General features: G+C 48.7%; 1 protein-coding gene across 2 annotated transcripts; it reads left to right on the forward strand.

Moving 5' to 3' along the window:
* The first annotated feature begins 5,948 nt into the window (after positions 1-5,948).
* SMIM11 (small integral membrane protein 11) lies at positions 5,949-18,067 on the forward strand. Of its 2 annotated transcripts, XM_081572967.1 has the most exons (5): positions 5,949-6,010; positions 9,302-9,384; positions 10,227-10,326; positions 15,217-15,391; positions 17,889-18,067. In XM_081572967.1, exons 3-4 carry the CDS (start codon positions 10,315-10,317, stop codon positions 15,376-15,378), a joined length of 174 nt encoding a protein of 57 aa, XP_081429093.1. In that variant the 5' UTR covers positions 5,949-6,010; positions 9,302-9,384; positions 10,227-10,314; the 3' UTR covers positions 15,379-15,391; positions 17,889-18,067. The 2 variants fall into 2 exon arrangements, with proteins under 2 accessions (XP_081429093.1, XP_081429094.1); XM_081572968.1 differs by lacking the exon at positions 9,302-9,384.
* Positions 18,068-18,403: the final 336 nt, after the last annotated feature.

An 18,403-nucleotide genomic window follows, 5' to 3' on the forward strand; every position in this document is an offset into this window, starting at 1 on the left:
AGGCTACCCACTCCAGTATTCTGGCCTGGAGAATTCCATGGACTGTATAGTCCATGGGGTCGCAAAGAATCGGACACAACTGAGCAACTTTCACTTTCACTTTCTGGGTCAATGGCCTAGACCAGGACTATACAGATGAACGTGATTCCCTGAGCTGGAGGAACTCACTCAGCAGAGAGGGAGGGAGACACAGAGAGGGAGTCAGAACATCCTGGTGATATAATGTGACAGGATGTTATAATGTGTTATAATGGGGACCAACACAAAGTGGGAGGAGCCAGGACAGAGGGCCTGCCTAACTCGGGTTAGGGTCCAGAGAGCAGCTGAGAGGGGAGAGTCAACAGCAAGACAGCTATATGAGGTGTAGCCTCATGAAGCTTCATGCAGCCTTGTTTATCCTCTGCTCCTTCCCCAGCTCCCCGTCTACTCAGCCAAGACAGGGCATTGGGAACAAAGCCTCAAGTCTCAGAGCATGGAGAACAAATTGAAAACAGGAGTCTTTCTTCAGCATCTTATATGGATTGCAAGATTTGTCTCTTTAGAATGAGATACATTAGGTCTGTTTCCTAATAACAAGCAGGCAATTGTGCTAATAGAAGCATTAAATACACTGTTAAGGAAAGCCACCCATACTCCAAGAGCATACATGGCAAGAGTAGTTTCTCTTCTTAGATCAGAAACCCAGAAATGCTGTACCACACGGAAACTTTTTTTAATTAATTAATTTTGGCTGCATTCAGTCTCAGTTGTGAGACCTAGTTGCCCTGCAGCACGTGGGATCCTAGTTCCCCAGTTCAGTCACTCAGTCGTGTCCGACTCTTTGCGACCCCATGAATCACAGCACGCCAGGCCTCCCTGTCCATCACCAACTCCCAGGGTTTACCCAAACCCATGTCCATCGAGTCAGTGATGCCCTCCAACCATCTCATCCTCTGTCCTCCCCTTCTCCTCCTGCCCCCAATCCTTCACAGCATTAGGGTTTTTTCCAATGAGTCAACTCTTCGCATGAGGTGGTCAAAGTATTGGAGTTTCAGCTTCAACATCAGTCCTTCCAATGAACACCCAGGACTGATCTCCTATAGGATGGACTGGTTGGATCTCCTTGCAGTCCAAGGGACTCTCAAGAGTCTTCTCCAACACCACACTTCAAAAGCATCAGTTCTGCGACGCTCAGCTTTCTTCACCGTCCAACTCGCACATCCATACATGACCACTGGAAAAACCATAGCCTTGACTAGACGGACCTTTGTTGGCAAAGTAATGTCTCTGCTTTTCAATATGCTATCTAGGTTGGTCATAACCTTCCTTCCAAGGAGTAAGCATCTTTTAATTTCATGGCTGCAATCACCATCAGCAGTGATTTTGGAGCACCCAAAAATAAAGTCTGATACTGTTTGCACTGTTTCCCCATCTATTTCCCATGAAGTGATGGGACAAGATGCCATGATCTTAGTTTTCTGAATGTTGAGATTTAAGCCAACTTTTTCACTCTCCTCTTTCACTTTCATCAAGAGGCTCTTTAGTTCTTCTTCACTTTCTGCCATAAGGGTGGTGTCATCTCCACATCTGAGGTTATTGATATTTCTCCCGGCAATCTTGATTCCAGCTTGTGTTTCTTCCAGCCCAGCATTTCTCATGATGTACTCTGCATAGAAGTTAAATAAGCAGGGTGACAATATACAGCCTTGACGTACTCCTTTCCCGATTGGAACCAGTCTGTTGTTCCATGTCCGGTTCTAACTGTTGCTTCCTGACCTGCATACAGGTTTCTCAAGAGACAGGTCAGGTGGCCTGGTATTCCCATCTCTTTCAGAATTTTCCACAGTTTAGTGTGATCCACACAGTCAAAGGCTTTGGCATAGTCAATAAAGCAGAAATAGATGCTTTTCTGGAACTCTCTTGCTTTTTCGATGATCCAGAGGATGTTGGCAATTTGACCTCTGGTTCCTCTTCCTTTTCTAAAACCAGCTTGTACATCTGGAAGTTCCTGGTTCACGTATTGCTGAAGCCTGGCTTGGAGAATTTTGAGCATTAGTTCCCCAGCCAGGTATCAAATCCATGTCCCCTGCGTTGGAAGGTAGATTCTTTTTTTTTTTTTTTTTAATGAAAAATTGTGTTAAACATTTACAAAAGAATACAGTAGGTTGGAAGGCAGATTCTTAACCACTGGACTGCCAGGGAAGTCTCCAGAACATTTTAATCAACATGCCCCAAGCAGCAGATGGATAGCATCAGTGATTCAATGGACATGAGTTTGAGCAAACTCCAGGAAATAGCGAAGGACAGGGAAGCTTGGCATGCTGCACTCCTTGGGGTCGCAAAGAGTTGGACACGACTCAGTGACTGAACAATAACCGGAGCAGCAACTCGGGCCACAAAATCTCAGCTTTGTGTCTGGATCCAGACAGGAATCCAAGGTTTCTACTAACTGACCAAATTTATCTCCTTGACCAAACCCTGGTCAGGCTCCTTTGAACCCCCTTCTTGACTTCACCTCAACCTTGGCCTAAAAACCCTGCAGACTCTTGGCACAAAAGATACCATCCACCTCTCCACACCAAGAGACTTGAACAGACACTACCTACATCCCTAAGGAGATCCTGGCCTGCTTTAAGGTGCCTGCCTAGGAAAACTCAAGAAGGAGACAGGAGAATGTACTATGTGTTCAGGCCAAAACCTGGTGGTAGGCAAATTAGCCCCTTGAATCCCTGCTAGAGCATTTACTTCAGAAACCTTTCAAGTATAAATCCTTTTTCTCCTCCTTTGAGGTATAAATCATTTGCCACCCAGAACTGCCTTGTCTCTTTGATACGCTAACATTCAAGGAGGTCATGGCTCTAACTTGCACCACTGCCTCCAGTCATAAAGGCTGAACTTTGTTTCTCCTCCAGGTAAGCATCTATTGACAAACCCAGATGCGGTTGACCCAGTCCCCTCCACTTTTTATAAATTTCCACTGACTCTGCTCAAGTACCTGCTGTCCCAGTCCCTTCTTCTCATTTTTTTTTTTTTTTAAATTTTGGCTGCGCTGGGTCTTTGTTGAGGCGCAGACTCCTCTTACTGCAGCACGTGGGCTCAGTTCTGCCACTGCACGTGGGATCTTAGTTTCTGGTCCAGGTATCAATCAGGGAAGTCCCCCTCCTTCTCCTTTAAAAATGCCGTTACCTCTGTACAAACTGAGTTTGGTTCATGCTGGGCTCTTTTCCCTATTGTGATAGTCACTGAATCAAGTCTATCCTTTACACTTCAACTGGTGTCCAGCTTTGTTTCTCTTTGACACAGGAAAACAAATTAAGAGGGAAAATATATCTAGGTTCCCCTAATTAAGTACGTTTTATTATCACCACTTAAAGTATATTGGGGCCAACACAGATGGTTAGCAGCCAACTTTACTTTGGGGGAATAGGAGAAATGCCCAATATTTACCAGCATTTCAGGTCTACAGTTGCTGCTCCATTTTGTCACTCCAGCATCAATTCCCACTGAACCCAGCCTTACCACATTCAACCTGGCAACTATAAAAACGCCAGTTCCAACAAGTTGCTGGTTTTCTTTCCCACCCGTCTGCTTTTAGAGTACTTTCCAGTTCATCCATATGAACTGAGTCCCACTCACTTTTTACAGCAGAGCTCAGACGCCATTTGAAAAGGAACCCATGGCAGTGGCTGCCCTGATAAGTCTAGATTCAGATTACCCAGAGTCAGGTCCCAGCTCTGGCACTTGCTGGCTTTAAAACCCTGGAGAGTTTAATCAGCTTGTGTCTCCGTTTCTTCATCTGTGAAATGGTTATAGTCACATCATGTCTTTTATAGGCTTGTAAGACTTTTATTAGACAATAGCTGCAAAGTGCTTAGAGCAAAGCTATTTTTGTTACTCTCTCCAGGAAAATTTGGCAGAACTTGTTGACAGAACCCCCTCCCCCCAGTCCCTCAGTTTGCCCTTCCCTCCACACTCCCAACGGGATTCCACGAGACTGCCTGGGTTCAAATCTCAATTTTGCCACTCCAATTCACGTTTCCTTGCATCAACCACTTAATCTCCCCCTGCCTCAGTTTCCTCAACCAAAAAAGGGTGAACTTCCCTCTTGTTACCTTGGAATTTGGGTGTCCACTTTGCACCCCTGCTTGCAGCAGGGACTGAGTGGGCTCAAATTCCATTCTGGTTTACTAAATGCTTGTTGAATGAAGGAATCTGGGAACCTAGTAACGGGCACCCTACTGCTATCTCAAAGGAAAAGGAATGCATTTTTGGCAGAGAAAATGAAGGCTAAATTTGGAAATTTATGGGGACCCATGTCAGACTGGTTCCAACAACAGACCGGTTCCAAATCGGGAAAGGAGTAGTCAAGAATGTATATTGTCACCCTGCCTATTTAACTTATATGCAGAGTACATCATGAGAGATGCTGGACTGGATGAAGCACAAGCTGCAATCAAGATTGCTGGGAGAAATATCAATAACCTCAGATATGCAGATGACACCACATATGGTATAAAGCGAAGAACTAAACAGGCAATTGATGAACGTGAGAGAGGAGAGTGAAAAAGTTGGCTTAAAACTCAACATTCAGAAAACTAAGGCCATGGCATCCAGTCCCATCACTTCATCGCAAATAAATGGGGAAACAATGGTAACAGTGACAGACTATTTTGGGGGGCTCAAAAATCACTGCAGCCATGAAATTAAAAGAAGAAAAGCTATGACCAACCTAGTGAGTGAGTGAGTGAGTGAAGTCGCTCAGTTGTGTCCGACTCTTTGCGACCCCAAGGACTGTAGCCTACCAGGCTCCTCGGTCCATGGGATTTGCCAGGCATGAATACTGGAGTGAGTTGCCATTTCCTTCTCCAGTGGATCTTCCAACCCAGGGATCGAACCCGAGTCTCCCGCCAACCTAGAGAGCATATTAAAAAGCAGAGACATTACTTCGCCAACAAAGGTGTGTCTAGTCAAAGCTATGGTTTTTCCATTAGTCATGTATGGATGTGAGAGTTGGACTATAAAGAAAACGGAGCGCAGAAAAATTGATACTTTTGAACTGTGGTGTTGGAGAAGACATGTTGAGAGTCCCTTGGACTGCAAGGAGATCCAACCATTCCATCCTATAGGAGATCAGTCCTGAATATTCATTGGAAGGACTGATGCTGAAGCTGAAACTCCAATACTTTGCCCACCTGATGCGAAGAACTGACTCATTTGAAAAGACCCTGATGCTGGGAAAGACTGAAGGCAGGAGAAGGGGACGGCAGAGGATGACACGGTTAGACGGCATCACCGACTCAATGGACATGAGTTTGAGTCAACTCCGGGAGTTGGTGATGGACAGGGAGGCCTGGCGTGCTGCAGTCCATGGGGTCGCGAAGAGTCGGACACGACTGAGCGACTGAACTGAGCTGAATTGGGGACCCACGTCCCCTCAGCGGCACAGAGCGTGGAACACCCAGGGATGAGAAACAGCTGAGGGGAAGGGGCCCCGCGATGCCCCGCTCTCCCGCCGCCGTCCTCTTCCAGCTCTGGTCAGTGAGAACAAGAATGTGCCCCTTCCGCCTTGCGTAGACGAAAACGCCTGGCACACGCCCCGGACGTTCGCCCCTGGACTGGCCAAGCTTGTCCGGTGAACCACGTCGAGGCCTAACGAATTCCGCCCGGGCCCATAAGGCAGGTTCAAGAAGCGGGAACACATCTCGGCGTCCGGGACCCACTGCGCTGGCGAGGGGAGCCCCCTATCAACTATGGCGGCGCAGACTCCCTGCGCAGGCTCGGCGCAGAGCGGTGCATTTCGGGACGTGTAGTTTCCCTGCGGCATGGTGGAAGTAGTGCTTTGCGCGCGGCCCCGCCTACGACCGTGGCGCGGAGCCGCCTACCCACTATGGCGGCGCAGGCTCACCGCGCAGACTTCCTGCGCAGGCTCGGCGAGGAGCGGTGCATTTCGGGACGTGTAGTTTCCCCGCGGCATTATGGGAGTCGCGGTTTGCGTGCGGCCCGCGAGCTGGATCCTCCGCGGCCTGGAGCTGTAAGTGGGCGGCGTCGGTTCCCCCCGGATCCTGACCCGAAACCCGGCTGCTCTTTTGGGGGGCGCCGAGGCTTTCGGCAGCCAGCTCCGCGTTCGCGCTTTCTCTCCGTGATGCTTTCCAGCGGGACCGCGGGGGTGACAGCCACCACGGCCCACCCCCGCGGAGCGTCCTGCCTGGCTGAGTTGTCCAGGCACCCCAAAATGCACAGATCCAGTGGCGGGGGGTGGGGCGCGGCGTGTGGAGGCTGGCACGCAGGCCGAAGGGGGACACCTAGATGTGGTTCCAAGCGAGAGAGGTTTGGGGGCCAGCGAATGTCCCGGACGTGTTGTGTAGAATGGTGGGGTAAGCGGTGGTCGCCCTTGACCCTCGTCCTCAGGTCTGAGCGGGGCAGGTTTTGCCCCCCACCCCAGTGTGGGGGCTAGAGAGGACCTTTACTTGGCCCTCCAGTTACAGAGAGGGGCTGAGGCCCAGCCTCTCGCCCTGGGAACACCGGCCGACCCCGGTGTGGGGCTCAGAAGTCAACCAACTGATAACCCCCACTTCATCTTAACCCCCCCCGCCCCCTCCTCCACGCACCCATCGGTACTTCAAAGACCGGGTGAAGGGTTGGGGTGGAAAGAGGCTGGGAAAGAGCAATTTCAGGGAGTTCAGACTAAGGGCACAGCCTAATGAATGGCTGGAGTGAGACGCCAAGAGAGGGACCGACCCTTGGGTCTGTTAGGTGGACCAAGAATAAAATTGTGGACTATACCTTGACCATATTGCTATAATTAGCCTAATCAAGATAAGCCAGTAGCTTTTCTGTTTTCCTTAGGAGAAATCTAACAAAGGAAAAATCAGGATATTTTTGCAGTAAAGGAAATAGAGCCATCTCTTTCTAAGCCATTGTTATTTCTGAGTTTAAAGCTAAGACTGGATAGTTCCAGGGGAAGTTTAAAACTTCTTGCACTTCGTAGATTTTATGTCTCTCAAAACTGTCCCCATCTGGTTGGCTTTTGTAGTTCAGCCCTCAGACACCAGCTGCCTCCTGGTTCTAAGATTGCATCAGGTGTACATATGGCAGCAGAGCAACCAGCCTGCTGATATTTTTAGCTTTCTTAGTTCTTCTCACTTGCTGAAGTCCTGCAGGGAGCTGCAGAAATGGCTGAGTTGCGGCCTGTAATGTAAGGGAGATTGGGGAAGAGTTGTCATTTGGAGGCAGTGGATGGGAACGAGTTTGATTAATTTGCCCTCTCCTCTCCCACCCTCAAAACACACTCTTTCCACTGCTTTGCAGATGGTCTTAAACGTGTTTCTTTCCTGAAGAGGTGGAATTTTTGTCACTCCAGATATGACAGTGAGGCAGCTGCCAGTAATGTTTTTACAGTTAGATGCTGTGATATCAGAGAGAATGTGACTTAGGAATTTCAGAGTTGTAGCATTGTTCGTTGGATTTTTAAAATGGTAACACTTTGGCTTAGAGAGGCTAATAGATTGCCCCCAGGTCAGATGCCTTGTCATCGGTGTCCCCAAGCATTGAGTCCAGATCTCCAGTTCTCCTGGTCATCCGGTGGTGGTTCTTTATCCCATGCCCTGCTGTCTCATTTGCCCTGGCCACCAGTTGCTTATGTTCTTCAGCTTACCATGTCCGTTACTGGAAAGAGACATTTATCGTAACAATTATGGTTGGTATTTGTTTAGTGCTTTTCATGTGCTGAGCATGGTGCTTCATGTTTATAATCCAGTCTTTGAAGGAGAATTTACAGACGAGGGAACTGAGGTTTAGAGAGGCCCAGTGACTCATCCAAGGTCATACCACTAGTAAATTTAGGACATGATTGCCAGAGGGCCAGATCACTGGGCATTCTTTTTACTTCCTCCTGTAAGTTTTTTTGGACCTTTTTGTGGTCCTTGACCTTGGGAATTAATATCTTAGCTACTTCACTAAATGAGTCATTTGGTCTCAGAAAATGTGTGGGAAACAGCCAAACCTATCTACTTATAGAAAACTCAATAAAAGTAGAGGTGAGAAAAATAAAACTGATACAACCTTAGACATTTTAATTTACAGCATGGCTCATTCCTGAGATTATCAGAGATTATTCAAAGTGAAAATTCCAGCAACAGGTTGTAACCTGTTAGGAACATATTTCCCCAGGGCAGGTCAGAATCTGCTGCTCCTTATAGACAAAGAAACCTTTTATAATGAGAGTAATGAGCACCTTCGGTCTTTCCTGGTGGCTTAGACGGTAAAGAATTCACCTGCAATGTGGGAGACCTGGGTTTGAACCTTGGGTTAGGAAAATCTCCTGGAGGAGGGCATGACAACCCACTCCAGTGTTCTTGCCTGGAAAATCCCATGGGCAGAGGAGCCTGGCGGGCTACAGTCCACGGGGTCGCAAAGAGTCGGACACGACTGAGCGACTAAGCACAAAGAGCGCCTTCAATCATGGTCATTTCATTTAAACAGATTTATGGTATAAATTCCTGTCGTGAGCTTATCTAACTTTGAAAAAGTCATGGGGAAAGCTTGGCTATCTTGTGCCAACTGCCTGCTTGTGTTCAAGATACTATGACCTTGGATGTGAAGGAGGTCTGAACTTTTTATGTTTAGATGCTTTTGTAAGTGAAAGTTTTCAAAAAAATCTTCTCTGAAGTTTATCTCATTTTCCCCATTCTAAAGGCCTGTGAGTTTTTCTGTTTTTCTTAATTCTAATTGTAAGTCCATTTAAAGAAAGGCATCCACATGATTATTTAATGCAGAGCTCTCTGTCCGCATTAGGATCAGACCCTGGGGCCGGACTGGATGAGTTACAATCCCAGTCCTTACTGTGACTGTGGACGTGTCATTGTTACATAAACTGGTACTAGTGGTGAAGAACCCGCCTGCCAGTGCAGGAGACCTAAGAGATGCAGGTTCAGTCCCTGGGTTAGGAAGGTGCCCTGGAGGAGGACATAGCAACCCACTCCAGTATTCTTGCCTGGAGAATCCCATGGACAGAGGAATCCATGGGGCTGCAAAACGAGTTGGACGTGACTGAGTGCGCGCCTGTGCGTGCACACGCACACGTGCACACACACACGCGCGCACACACACACACACACACACACACACACTCCAAAGTATAGACGATAAACTACACCTCTTGGGACTGGTGTGAAGACTAGCTGAGTTATTGGCACGCAGTGCACTTGAGCGTGGCCAGGCACAGTAAAGTGAAGCTGTGATTCTTAACGCTGACAGTCTCTGAATTGCAGAAGTAGAGGCCCCCAGAGCCCATGTAGTTGACATTCCCTGTCTTCATTTACAGATGGCTCGGAGGCCCCCAGAGGGGAGTCACTTTCCAGAGCGTGTAGGCCCTTCATCCAGAGCTCAAGTCTTCTGACTCATGGGGTATGTGTCCTAGTCTAAAAATAATGACGTGGGAGGCCTCAGAGCAAATCCTGTGCCCCGGCCAAGTCCCTGCCTTGTCTCTTCCGCCTCACTTTCCCCTCCGTCTCTCTGACGTTTTAGAGGAAATTCTAAGATCAGAATGACTTTCTTAATACCATTTCCCCTCTATCCTTGATTCCCTTCCCACCATATATTTTTGAAAACCAATATTACCTTGAGGCTTCGCTGGCATTCTAGCAGTTAAGAATCCATCTTCCAACGCAGGGCACACAGGTTCAGTCCCCATCAGGGAACTGAGATTGCACGCACTGTGTAGCAGCTAAGCCCACGTACCTCTACTGCTGAGCCCGAGAGCCACAATAAAAGATCCCACATGCCGCATCTAAAACCTAACGCAGCCCAATTTATAAATAAATTAATAAATTCAGTGAATACTAAAGCACAACAGTATTCCTTTAATTAATACTCACAGGACCTGAGACAGAAAATGATACCCCCATCCACAGACCAGCTCTTGTTCAGGTCAGGAGGTGGGGAGAGGGTCAGATTAGGGCCTGGGCACCTTTGTCCACAGATGAATGGAGTTGGGAGCACACTTTCCCTTAGGAGCAGGGCCAACACCTCTGCTTGGCTGTGCTCCCTTCCCTGGTCAAGAGTAGCCAAGGAGATTGTTCTGCTCTGCAAGAGCTGAGGCTGTCTCGCTTGCTGGGGAGGCGTAACCCTCCTCTCTGCAGAGCTTGCTGTCTTGGCTCGTGGGCTCTCTCTCTCCATCCAAGAGAAGTCTTCCTAAGGCGGTCTGTCTAGAAAACTCAGATTGACTTGTTTCTTCTCTTCCCCATCAGAACAGTGAGACCTGCCCCCACTGGGGTTCCCTCTCCTCCTTGTCTGCGTGACCCACACGACCAGGCGTGAGCTCCCAGTTGGTCCAGCATGAACTGGAAGGTAAGAATACCATCAAACATTTATGGCTTGGGGGTTTTCTTTCTCCTGATTGTAAAAATTCAGAATAATAGTTCTGTAGAGATAGGTGGACTAAGAAAAAAAAAAGAAGAAAATGCAGGAATCGTGATATATAGTACTTTAAGTGAACACATAAATGTACATTTTTTCACCAGATTTTCAGAGGAAGACCTTTTCTTTGGGAGGACGTCGACTACCCTCAGACATGCCTCACTTTGCTCGCAAAAACCGCCCCTTTGAAGTTTCACCTATAATCTCACACTTTAGGTTTCTTCAAAGTGGAAGAAAAAGATCTTAAGAAGCAATCAACATACAAAATCCTTCCTGATTTTTACACTCTTCTTCCTTAATCTTTCACATTTGTGTTGCCAACAGTATTTTTTTTTCCTGATTCAAATTGAGTCTTTCAAAACAGACACCTTAGTTTTCATGGCAACAGCCTTTCCTTTCTGTGGCCATATTTCATGAGTGCCATGTTTAAATAGAGTATCTATTATGATATCAAGTGCTACTTAAATATACTGACTGTGGAATAAACACAGCTGACCCCTGTAAAACCTTCGATACAGCTGATGGAAGCAGAAGTTGAAGGGCAACCAAGAGTGTCCTGTGAGCCACAAGCCTTCAGAAGAGTGTGGGCCACAGTCAGCGGGTTTTATGGGGGCAGGGGGGTGTTATGTTACCGCCTTTAAGGAATTGGAGTGGGGTAGGTGCAGGGTGGCTACTAGGGCAATCATGAAAATAGATGCTTTGAAAAGGATCAAATCAAGTCAGAATCATATATCATTTCACTATCCAGAGACGGCTGCTATTAATGTTAACAATTCTGGTGTATTTTCTCCCCATGTGTTTTCTATATATGTGTAATGTGTATATCTCCAAACTTAGGATCTCATCATGTATATTTTTTCAATTATCATAAGCATTTTCGGAACAGCCACTGGCTTTCATCACAGGAAATGGGGAGATCTGGAAGCAGGATCAGGGAGTCAGGAGAGTACAGTTCAGTTCAGTCACTCAGTCATGTCCTACTCTTTGTGACCTCATGGACTGCAGCACACCAGGCCTCCCTGTCTATCACCAACTCCTGGAGTTTGCTCAAACTCATGTCCATCGAGTCGGTGATGCTATCCAACTGTCTCATCCTCTGTCATCCCCTTCTCCTCCTGCCTTCAGTCTTTCCCAGCATCAGGATCTTTTCCAACAAGTCAGTTCTTTGCATCAGGCCAAAGTATTGCAGTTTCAGCTTCAGCTTCCAGTGAATATTCAGGACCGATCTCCTTTAGGATGGACTGGTTGGATCACCATGCCGTCCAAGGGACTCTCAAAGAGTCTTCTCCCAACACCACAGTTCAAAAGCATCAATTCTTTGGCGCTCAGCTTCAGAGCCCCCTCCTTCCCCAGCTCCGTGGGGCCTGGGGGCCACACAGGGGGCCTCTGGGGACTCTTCTCCAGGAGGAGCCTGGCCAAGGTTCAGGAGGTAGAGTAAAGACTCTGAAGGGCCTGGAGATGTAGGAACACCCCTGTCACACATGTGGGGTGTTCCAGAGCTGCCCATAGAAAGGCCAGGAAGGAAAGACAGGGGGATGAGAGCACGTGGGGAGAAGGGGGCCAGGCGCAGTGTGGGCTGAGATGTAGTGAAGGGTTTGTAGCATTGGCAGAGCCTGAAGCGAGTAGTTGGTGACGGGGCGGTAGCTGGTACCAGAGGCCACCGTCAGCAAGCGTCAGTGTGTGGACTTGGTGCTCTGAGGCCACAGCGCGTCTCAAAACGACCTTGAGGACGCGTTGAAATATGAATTGCGGGTCCACCCAGTGGAGTTTGATCGCGTTGGCCTGGGGGTGAACGAGTTCCCAGGTGGAACTGATGTATCCCGGTGAGCCCCTGCACAGAGAAAGCTTTCTTTTTAGTTGTGGAGTGACAGCAACCCTCTTAACCAACCAGGCCAACCCGACTTGTCACAGAAGGAGTCCTTTGCTGTGTCAGGAGCAAAGCTGCCTGTACCTTCGCGACCTTCGGGCAGACACACAGCTCCAGGGCTACCAGGGAGCCCTTCCAGGTGGTGTCTGAGAGGAATGGCCTTCTGCGCGAACTGCAGTGACCGTCCCCCTGCCCCCCGAAGGAAGTTAAAGCCCCGTGGGGTCCCCAAGACATCCTGTGCTTCGCTGTCTACCTCCGTCAGCCTGTGGCCATGAGCAGCAGTCAGCGACAGCAAGCACTCTGTGCCTTAGTACCTCAGCAACTGGGGGTATTGAAAATGTCAGCCATTCTCAGGGCTTCCCTGGCGGTCCGGTGGTTAAGGCTCTGAGCTCCCAACATAGGGGGCAAGGGTTTGATCGCTGGTCAGGGAACTAAGATGTCATATGCCGCAGGACGTGGCCAAGAATAAATTTAAAAAGTCAGTCATTCTCATTACACAAGTATCAGCGTTTGTTTAAAAAAGTGATAAAGATCTAGACCACCCAACTATGTTTTCTAGATTTACTTCCCTGAAGGTTTGGGAGTTAATCTGAGGGTTTTGTTCAAAGGGAAATCAAAGGAAGAGATTTCCCACGACTCAAGATTTAGCAAACGTGCCTGAGAGAGTTGCAGGAACAGTGGCCCTGAAAGTTTGCGCTTTAGCCCTTATAGTGTCCTTGACTTCCACTGCTCTGCTCTCAGTCCCGAAACTTCCGCCTCTTGCCGCCTCCTCCCCACAACCTTTAAAGACAAAGCAAACACCGAAACCACTTCCCTGGCTTCGTTTGTCAACGTGCTTCCATTTCAGTGGGTTTCTAACTTCTGGTTTCCATGTATATCCTGTCGCTGCTAGAGCTTCGTTTTGGTTTAGATCTTGGGGAACCTTGGGCTTCCCCAGGTGGCACTAGTGGTCAAGAACCTGCCTGCCAGTGCAGGAGACCCAAGAGATGCAGGTTCGATCCCTGGGTCTGGAAGATTCCCCTGGAGGAGGGCATGGCAACCCACTCCAGTATTCTTGCCTGGAGAATCCCATGACCAGAGGAGCCTGGCAGGCTTTAGTCCAGAGAGTCTCAAAGAGTTGGACACGACTGAAGCGTCTCAGCACTCACACATGAACTGTGGGCTGTGATAGGGGTTTGATTATAACAGGACTCCAGGGGCTTATCCATAGAGACGGAGAGAATTGGGAGGGAGTGACTTGCCAGCATCTAGGGCTAACTAGGGCTCAGCCTGGGAAAGTCCTAGTGAACGTAAAATGAAGTTTATATCTCTAAATGGTGAGTTTTGTCTCCAAGGAGGTAAACGTTAGCATCTTTTCTTTCTTAGCTGGCTTGTGAATGTAGAGCCAAGCCTCACCTCTAAGATGTGACCCTTCAAGAAAGTAGATGAATTGATGAGTTAGAGGGTTGCTGGGGAGAAGTCAGGGAGATTAGCCGTAGTTCTGAGGCAGGAAGGGCCTGGACACCAAGTCACTGTTCTAAGCAGCTTGTACTCATCAGGGTAAAAGGTTTTTGCTTTTGTAACCTTTTTAGTCTTGTATACTGTTTGCCAGAGTGAGCTTTCTGAAGTGTGTAGATTATGCTTATTCTTTACTGTTTAACCTGATTCTGTGGTTGAAAACTATTATCTAGTTACTCAGAGTGTTCTCGGACATAATTTGTTGATTTCAGTTAATTCCATTTCATTGAAATCAAGAGTCAGTGGGAAGACGGCTGACATAGGAGTCAGAGTGTTCTGTTCCAACTCTCTCTCCTCCTGAATTAGCCGTGTGATGCGGGGGTGGCCTCACCACCGCCCTGAGCTTTTCTCTCCTCCTTTGTAGAATGAAGTGTAGACTGAGTTCTCATTCAGATCCTTTCACAGCTCTCCACGTCTGTGAGCGGACTGTTCTCAGCTGAAGTTTTCATTAACCTGTTTCAGATCAGCTTTAGTTAAACCATTAGGGGGGGCACACGTGCAGTCTCCATGGAAGAGTCTCCTTGTCCCAGTGCTGCATATAATTAAGTGATGGTTGGCATTTCACCTAAGGATTTCACTGGACTAAATCCTACTTGGTCCTCCGGAATAATGATCTCTCAACGAAAGCATACCTTTTCACTTTATCTGGGAAGGAATTTTTAACCACACACAAAAAGCTCATAATTATTATTCAGGTCTTACTAATCATGTTTCCCAAGCTAGTATACTATTTGCCTTGAGATACTTGTGATATATAGAATTTCATAATAAAGCCCGCTCATGCAAAAGGTGAGTGATTCCAATCCCTAGTTATTCCCCAGATAACCATTTTATTATTTTAGCCAGTGGGTTAAAACTTTCCTCCAACAAAAGAATTACGGGAACAGTGAATTAAGTAGCTAAGCTTTAATGTTTTAAGTTCTGCTGTATTTTACTTTTATATTTATTTTGCCTCCAAATACCAGTGCTAATGCATGGCTCGAAGCAAGAGCCAATCATAGCATCCTATAAGTGAGGAGATTCAGAAGGAAGATTTGGTCCAGCCTCCCTTTGCAGGTGAAGAGGCAGAAGCTGGGGGAAGTCACGTTCTGTGCATGGGTCAGTGGGCGGCCCGAGCGGGGCTGTGCCCCATCCCCCGGCTCCAGCTGCTCACTGTGGACCGTGCTGCTGCCTCCGGCTCAGGGGGTGAGGGGCCAAGTGCACGGTCAGGCTGTGAGAGAGCACAGCTATGGCATCTGTGAAGCCAGCAGCCAAGGGCTGGTGAAGGGCACCTGGAACCAGGCTGCCTGCAACCTGGAACCGGGCCCTCATCTCTCCTGCGCCAAGGAGGCCCCAGCACCCAGCCCAGTGCCCAGTGCTTAACAAGCGCACGGGAAATGTGTGCTGAATGAAGGCACGTGAAAGAAAATTCCCCATCCATAGCAGAACGTCTCCGGGAGTTTTCTTTCTTCTTTAAGGTGCTTGAACACTTCCCTCTGCTGCTGTATATCTTGGCGGCGAAAACACTAATCCTCTGCCTGGCGTTTGCCGGAGTCAAAGTCTACCAGAGGAAGCGATTGGAAGCAAAGCAGAAGCTGGAAGCTGAGAAGAGGAAGCAGGCGGAGAAGAAGGAGAGCTAAAGGGGAGTGAAAGGTATGGGCCTTGCAGACGTGAACTACACAGCAGGTTAGGGCGGGCCTGCCCCTGGATGTGACAAGAACGCCTCCCTCGGGCCTGAGACTCTGGGAGGGCGCAGGGCTCCACCTGCCCCGGGAGGTCGAGCAGCTCTGTGTCAGGTCCGAGTGCAGGTCCTGACTTTGAGCCCCATCTGCTCAGGGGCCACGGGGGATGGACAAGTCCTCGTCTCTGCTCTGAGCCTGCAAAGGTTCTCCCTTCACAGGAGCAGGGGTGTGTGACAGAATTTGCGTCACGGGACTCCTGAGTCTTTCGTGAAAGTTATGGACCTTCTCCCTGGAGAAGCTCACGTACTAGAAACACCTAAATTGGACCTAAAATTGCAGACAGGAATGGGGAGGACGTGGGATCGCAGGTCACTTAAGAACCCTACCAGTACCTAAGATTAAGAAACCCTGCTGACCTCAAAATGAAGCCCGACTCCTAGATTCGGCATGTAAGTCCTTCTCCACACGTCCTCACCCAGGTCACGTGTCCCCCTCTGCTGCCTCTCCCCACGCTCCTGCAGACCACCTTGACCACGGTAGATTCTCTTGGCCTTTACTTGTTAGTCCTCTGGACCAGAAAGCCTTCCCTATGACCACTCGACCAGCACAAAATCTTCCCCATTGCTATAGCCTGGTGCCTGTCCCGGAGCTCGTGTGTGTGTGTGCACGCACGTGCACGCAGTCGTGTCCAACTCTTTGAGACCCCCGCCAGGCTCCTCTGTCCCTGGGATTATCCATGCAAGAATCCTGGAGTGGGTTGCTATTTGCTACTCCCAGGGATCTTCCTGACCCAAGGATGAAACCCAGGTCTCTTACATTGGCAGGCGGTTTCTCTACCACTCAGCCATCTGGGAGCTGTCACATCGCCCAGGGGCTGCCCAGAACGTGTTTGAGTTAAGGCACCAGGAAGTTATTCACCTCCCTGCTTACAGGTTGGACTGATGATGGTCAACAGGTTCCTTCATTCTCATGTGCTCACCTAGTTTCATCACTTCTCAGGTTGAGTTCTGTGCTTTTCTCTAAAAAATGAGAGGATTCACATATGATAGCAGGGAATCCTGGATCAGTGGTTTCCAAAGTTGGCTAATGATCAGGACTTGCTTGGGGTCCTTGTTACAATGCAGATGCCCAGGGTCCAGCCTCAGAGCGACTCCGTTACATCTGTGACTGGATCTGGGCACCTGTTCTTTCAAAAACCTCACAGGTGATTCTTCTACTGTCTTCTCAGCAGCTGGGTTTGGTAACCTCCAAAAGCCCTGTCCACCCTGAGATAGGCTTCTGTAGAGATGATTTCCTTTACAAGACTCATAGATTTTTCATTAATAATAATTGCAATATGTAGGGAATGATTCTTCTGTGCTAGCATTTTCCTAAGCATTTCACAGATGGCCACGTTATTGACCACTCCTGGCAGCCCTGTGTGGTCCATTCAGACTGAGAACATGGCCCACCCTGTATACGGTCAAGGACAGAAGCAGAACTGAACCCAGGTCGGACATCCAACCGCAGGGCCTCACCCCTGGCTGTACTGTGTCCTAAACTCAGGATGGAGCCGCGGGAAACACTGGGCTCCCAGTCCTCCCCCCAGGATAGGGAACGGTCCTCTCATCGCCCACTGCTCCCTGGGCCTTGGCGAGCTGTACGCATTGCAGACAGAGGAAGTTATTGTTATTAAACCTTGCCTTCTGAAAAAAAACAAAAAACATTTTTATTGACTGAAATTTAGGAGCAAGCACTAGAGTTGGGGGGGGGGGGGTTGTGGGGCGCTTCCCAGGGGGTGCAGGTGATAAAGAACCCGCCTGCCAGTGCAGGAGACATCAGAGTCGTGGGTCCGATCCCTGGGTCAGGAAGATCCCCTGGAGGAGAGCATGGCAACCCACTCCAGTATTCTTGCCTGGAGAACCCCATGGACAGAGGAGCCTGGCGGGCTACAGTCCATGGGGTCGCAAAGAGGCGGACACGACTGAAGTGACTTAGCCCGCCCTTGAGCGGGGAAACGGGGAGTACTTGGAAACTAAAAAAGGTGAGGGAAGGCAGTTTCCACTGAAATGTTGCCTGGATTTCTAATCCAGACAGAGTCATCATTTTGTACATTAACTCTGGAGAGGAGGCAGAAATTAGGTGCGAGATCACAGATGCTTCTTCCCTCCCACAAACATCCATAGCAGCCCAGTGTGAAGGAGAGATGCTTGGTTTGCCCAGCTGAGCCCAGAACTGACCAGGGGGCTCCGGTTACCCCCCTAGGCTGGAGGCTTATTGACGCTTAGCCCAGAGCCTTGTTTTAAACCGAAAGGATTTTTAGATGAAAGGAAATTGTGATGCTAAAAATACATTCATCAATAGACAAGCTTCTGTGGTTTCTGTTTCAGTTTAAATGGCTGAGCATAAAGGTAGATGCTGAGCAAGTAAAACATTCACAGTTTTTCTGCCAGACAGTTCATCCTCATCCCTTTGGTCTTCCCTTCTAGATTTCGTGGTGTAAATGTCAGCTCGAGTGGACTCCGGCTGGAAAAAAAGTCTTAATTATTGAACGATATGTCAGAAGACAAACTCGCAGCCTCTAGCCTAACTGAAAATGATGTGAATTTTTATATGCTTTTAGAAGAACCAGTATTTTGTTTGCTAAAATAAAATAACCTTTGTAGAATAAGCCAGAGTACGTGTGTGCGTGTCTCCCTCCCCTTCGCTCTCCTCTGTGTAGTCAGAGGAGGAGGGGGTTTTGCATTCCCAGCATTTCCTCGCCATTGGTGCCAGATCAGAGGTGCCCCTCTGTAGAGGACTAGGCCATAGACGGTCCACATCACCCAGCCCTCCATCCTTCTTATCTGCTCCCTGGCGCATCCACTCCTTGTCTCCTCTTTGGCTCCTCCTGCAAGCACTGTGGCCCTTTCCCGTGTTTGCATCCTTGGTGTGGAGGGAGGCTGTTCACCCCTCCAGGAGCATTGGCACCTCTGCTGAGCCTGTGAGGTCCTTGCAGGGAGGA

Source organism: Giraffa tippelskirchi, chromosome 2 (assembly GCF_054371585.1).
Source record: "Giraffa tippelskirchi isolate mGirTip1 chromosome 2, T2T-mGirTip1v1.2.pri, whole genome shotgun sequence".
NCBI lineage: Eukaryota > Metazoa > Chordata > Mammalia > Artiodactyla > Giraffidae > Giraffa > Giraffa tippelskirchi.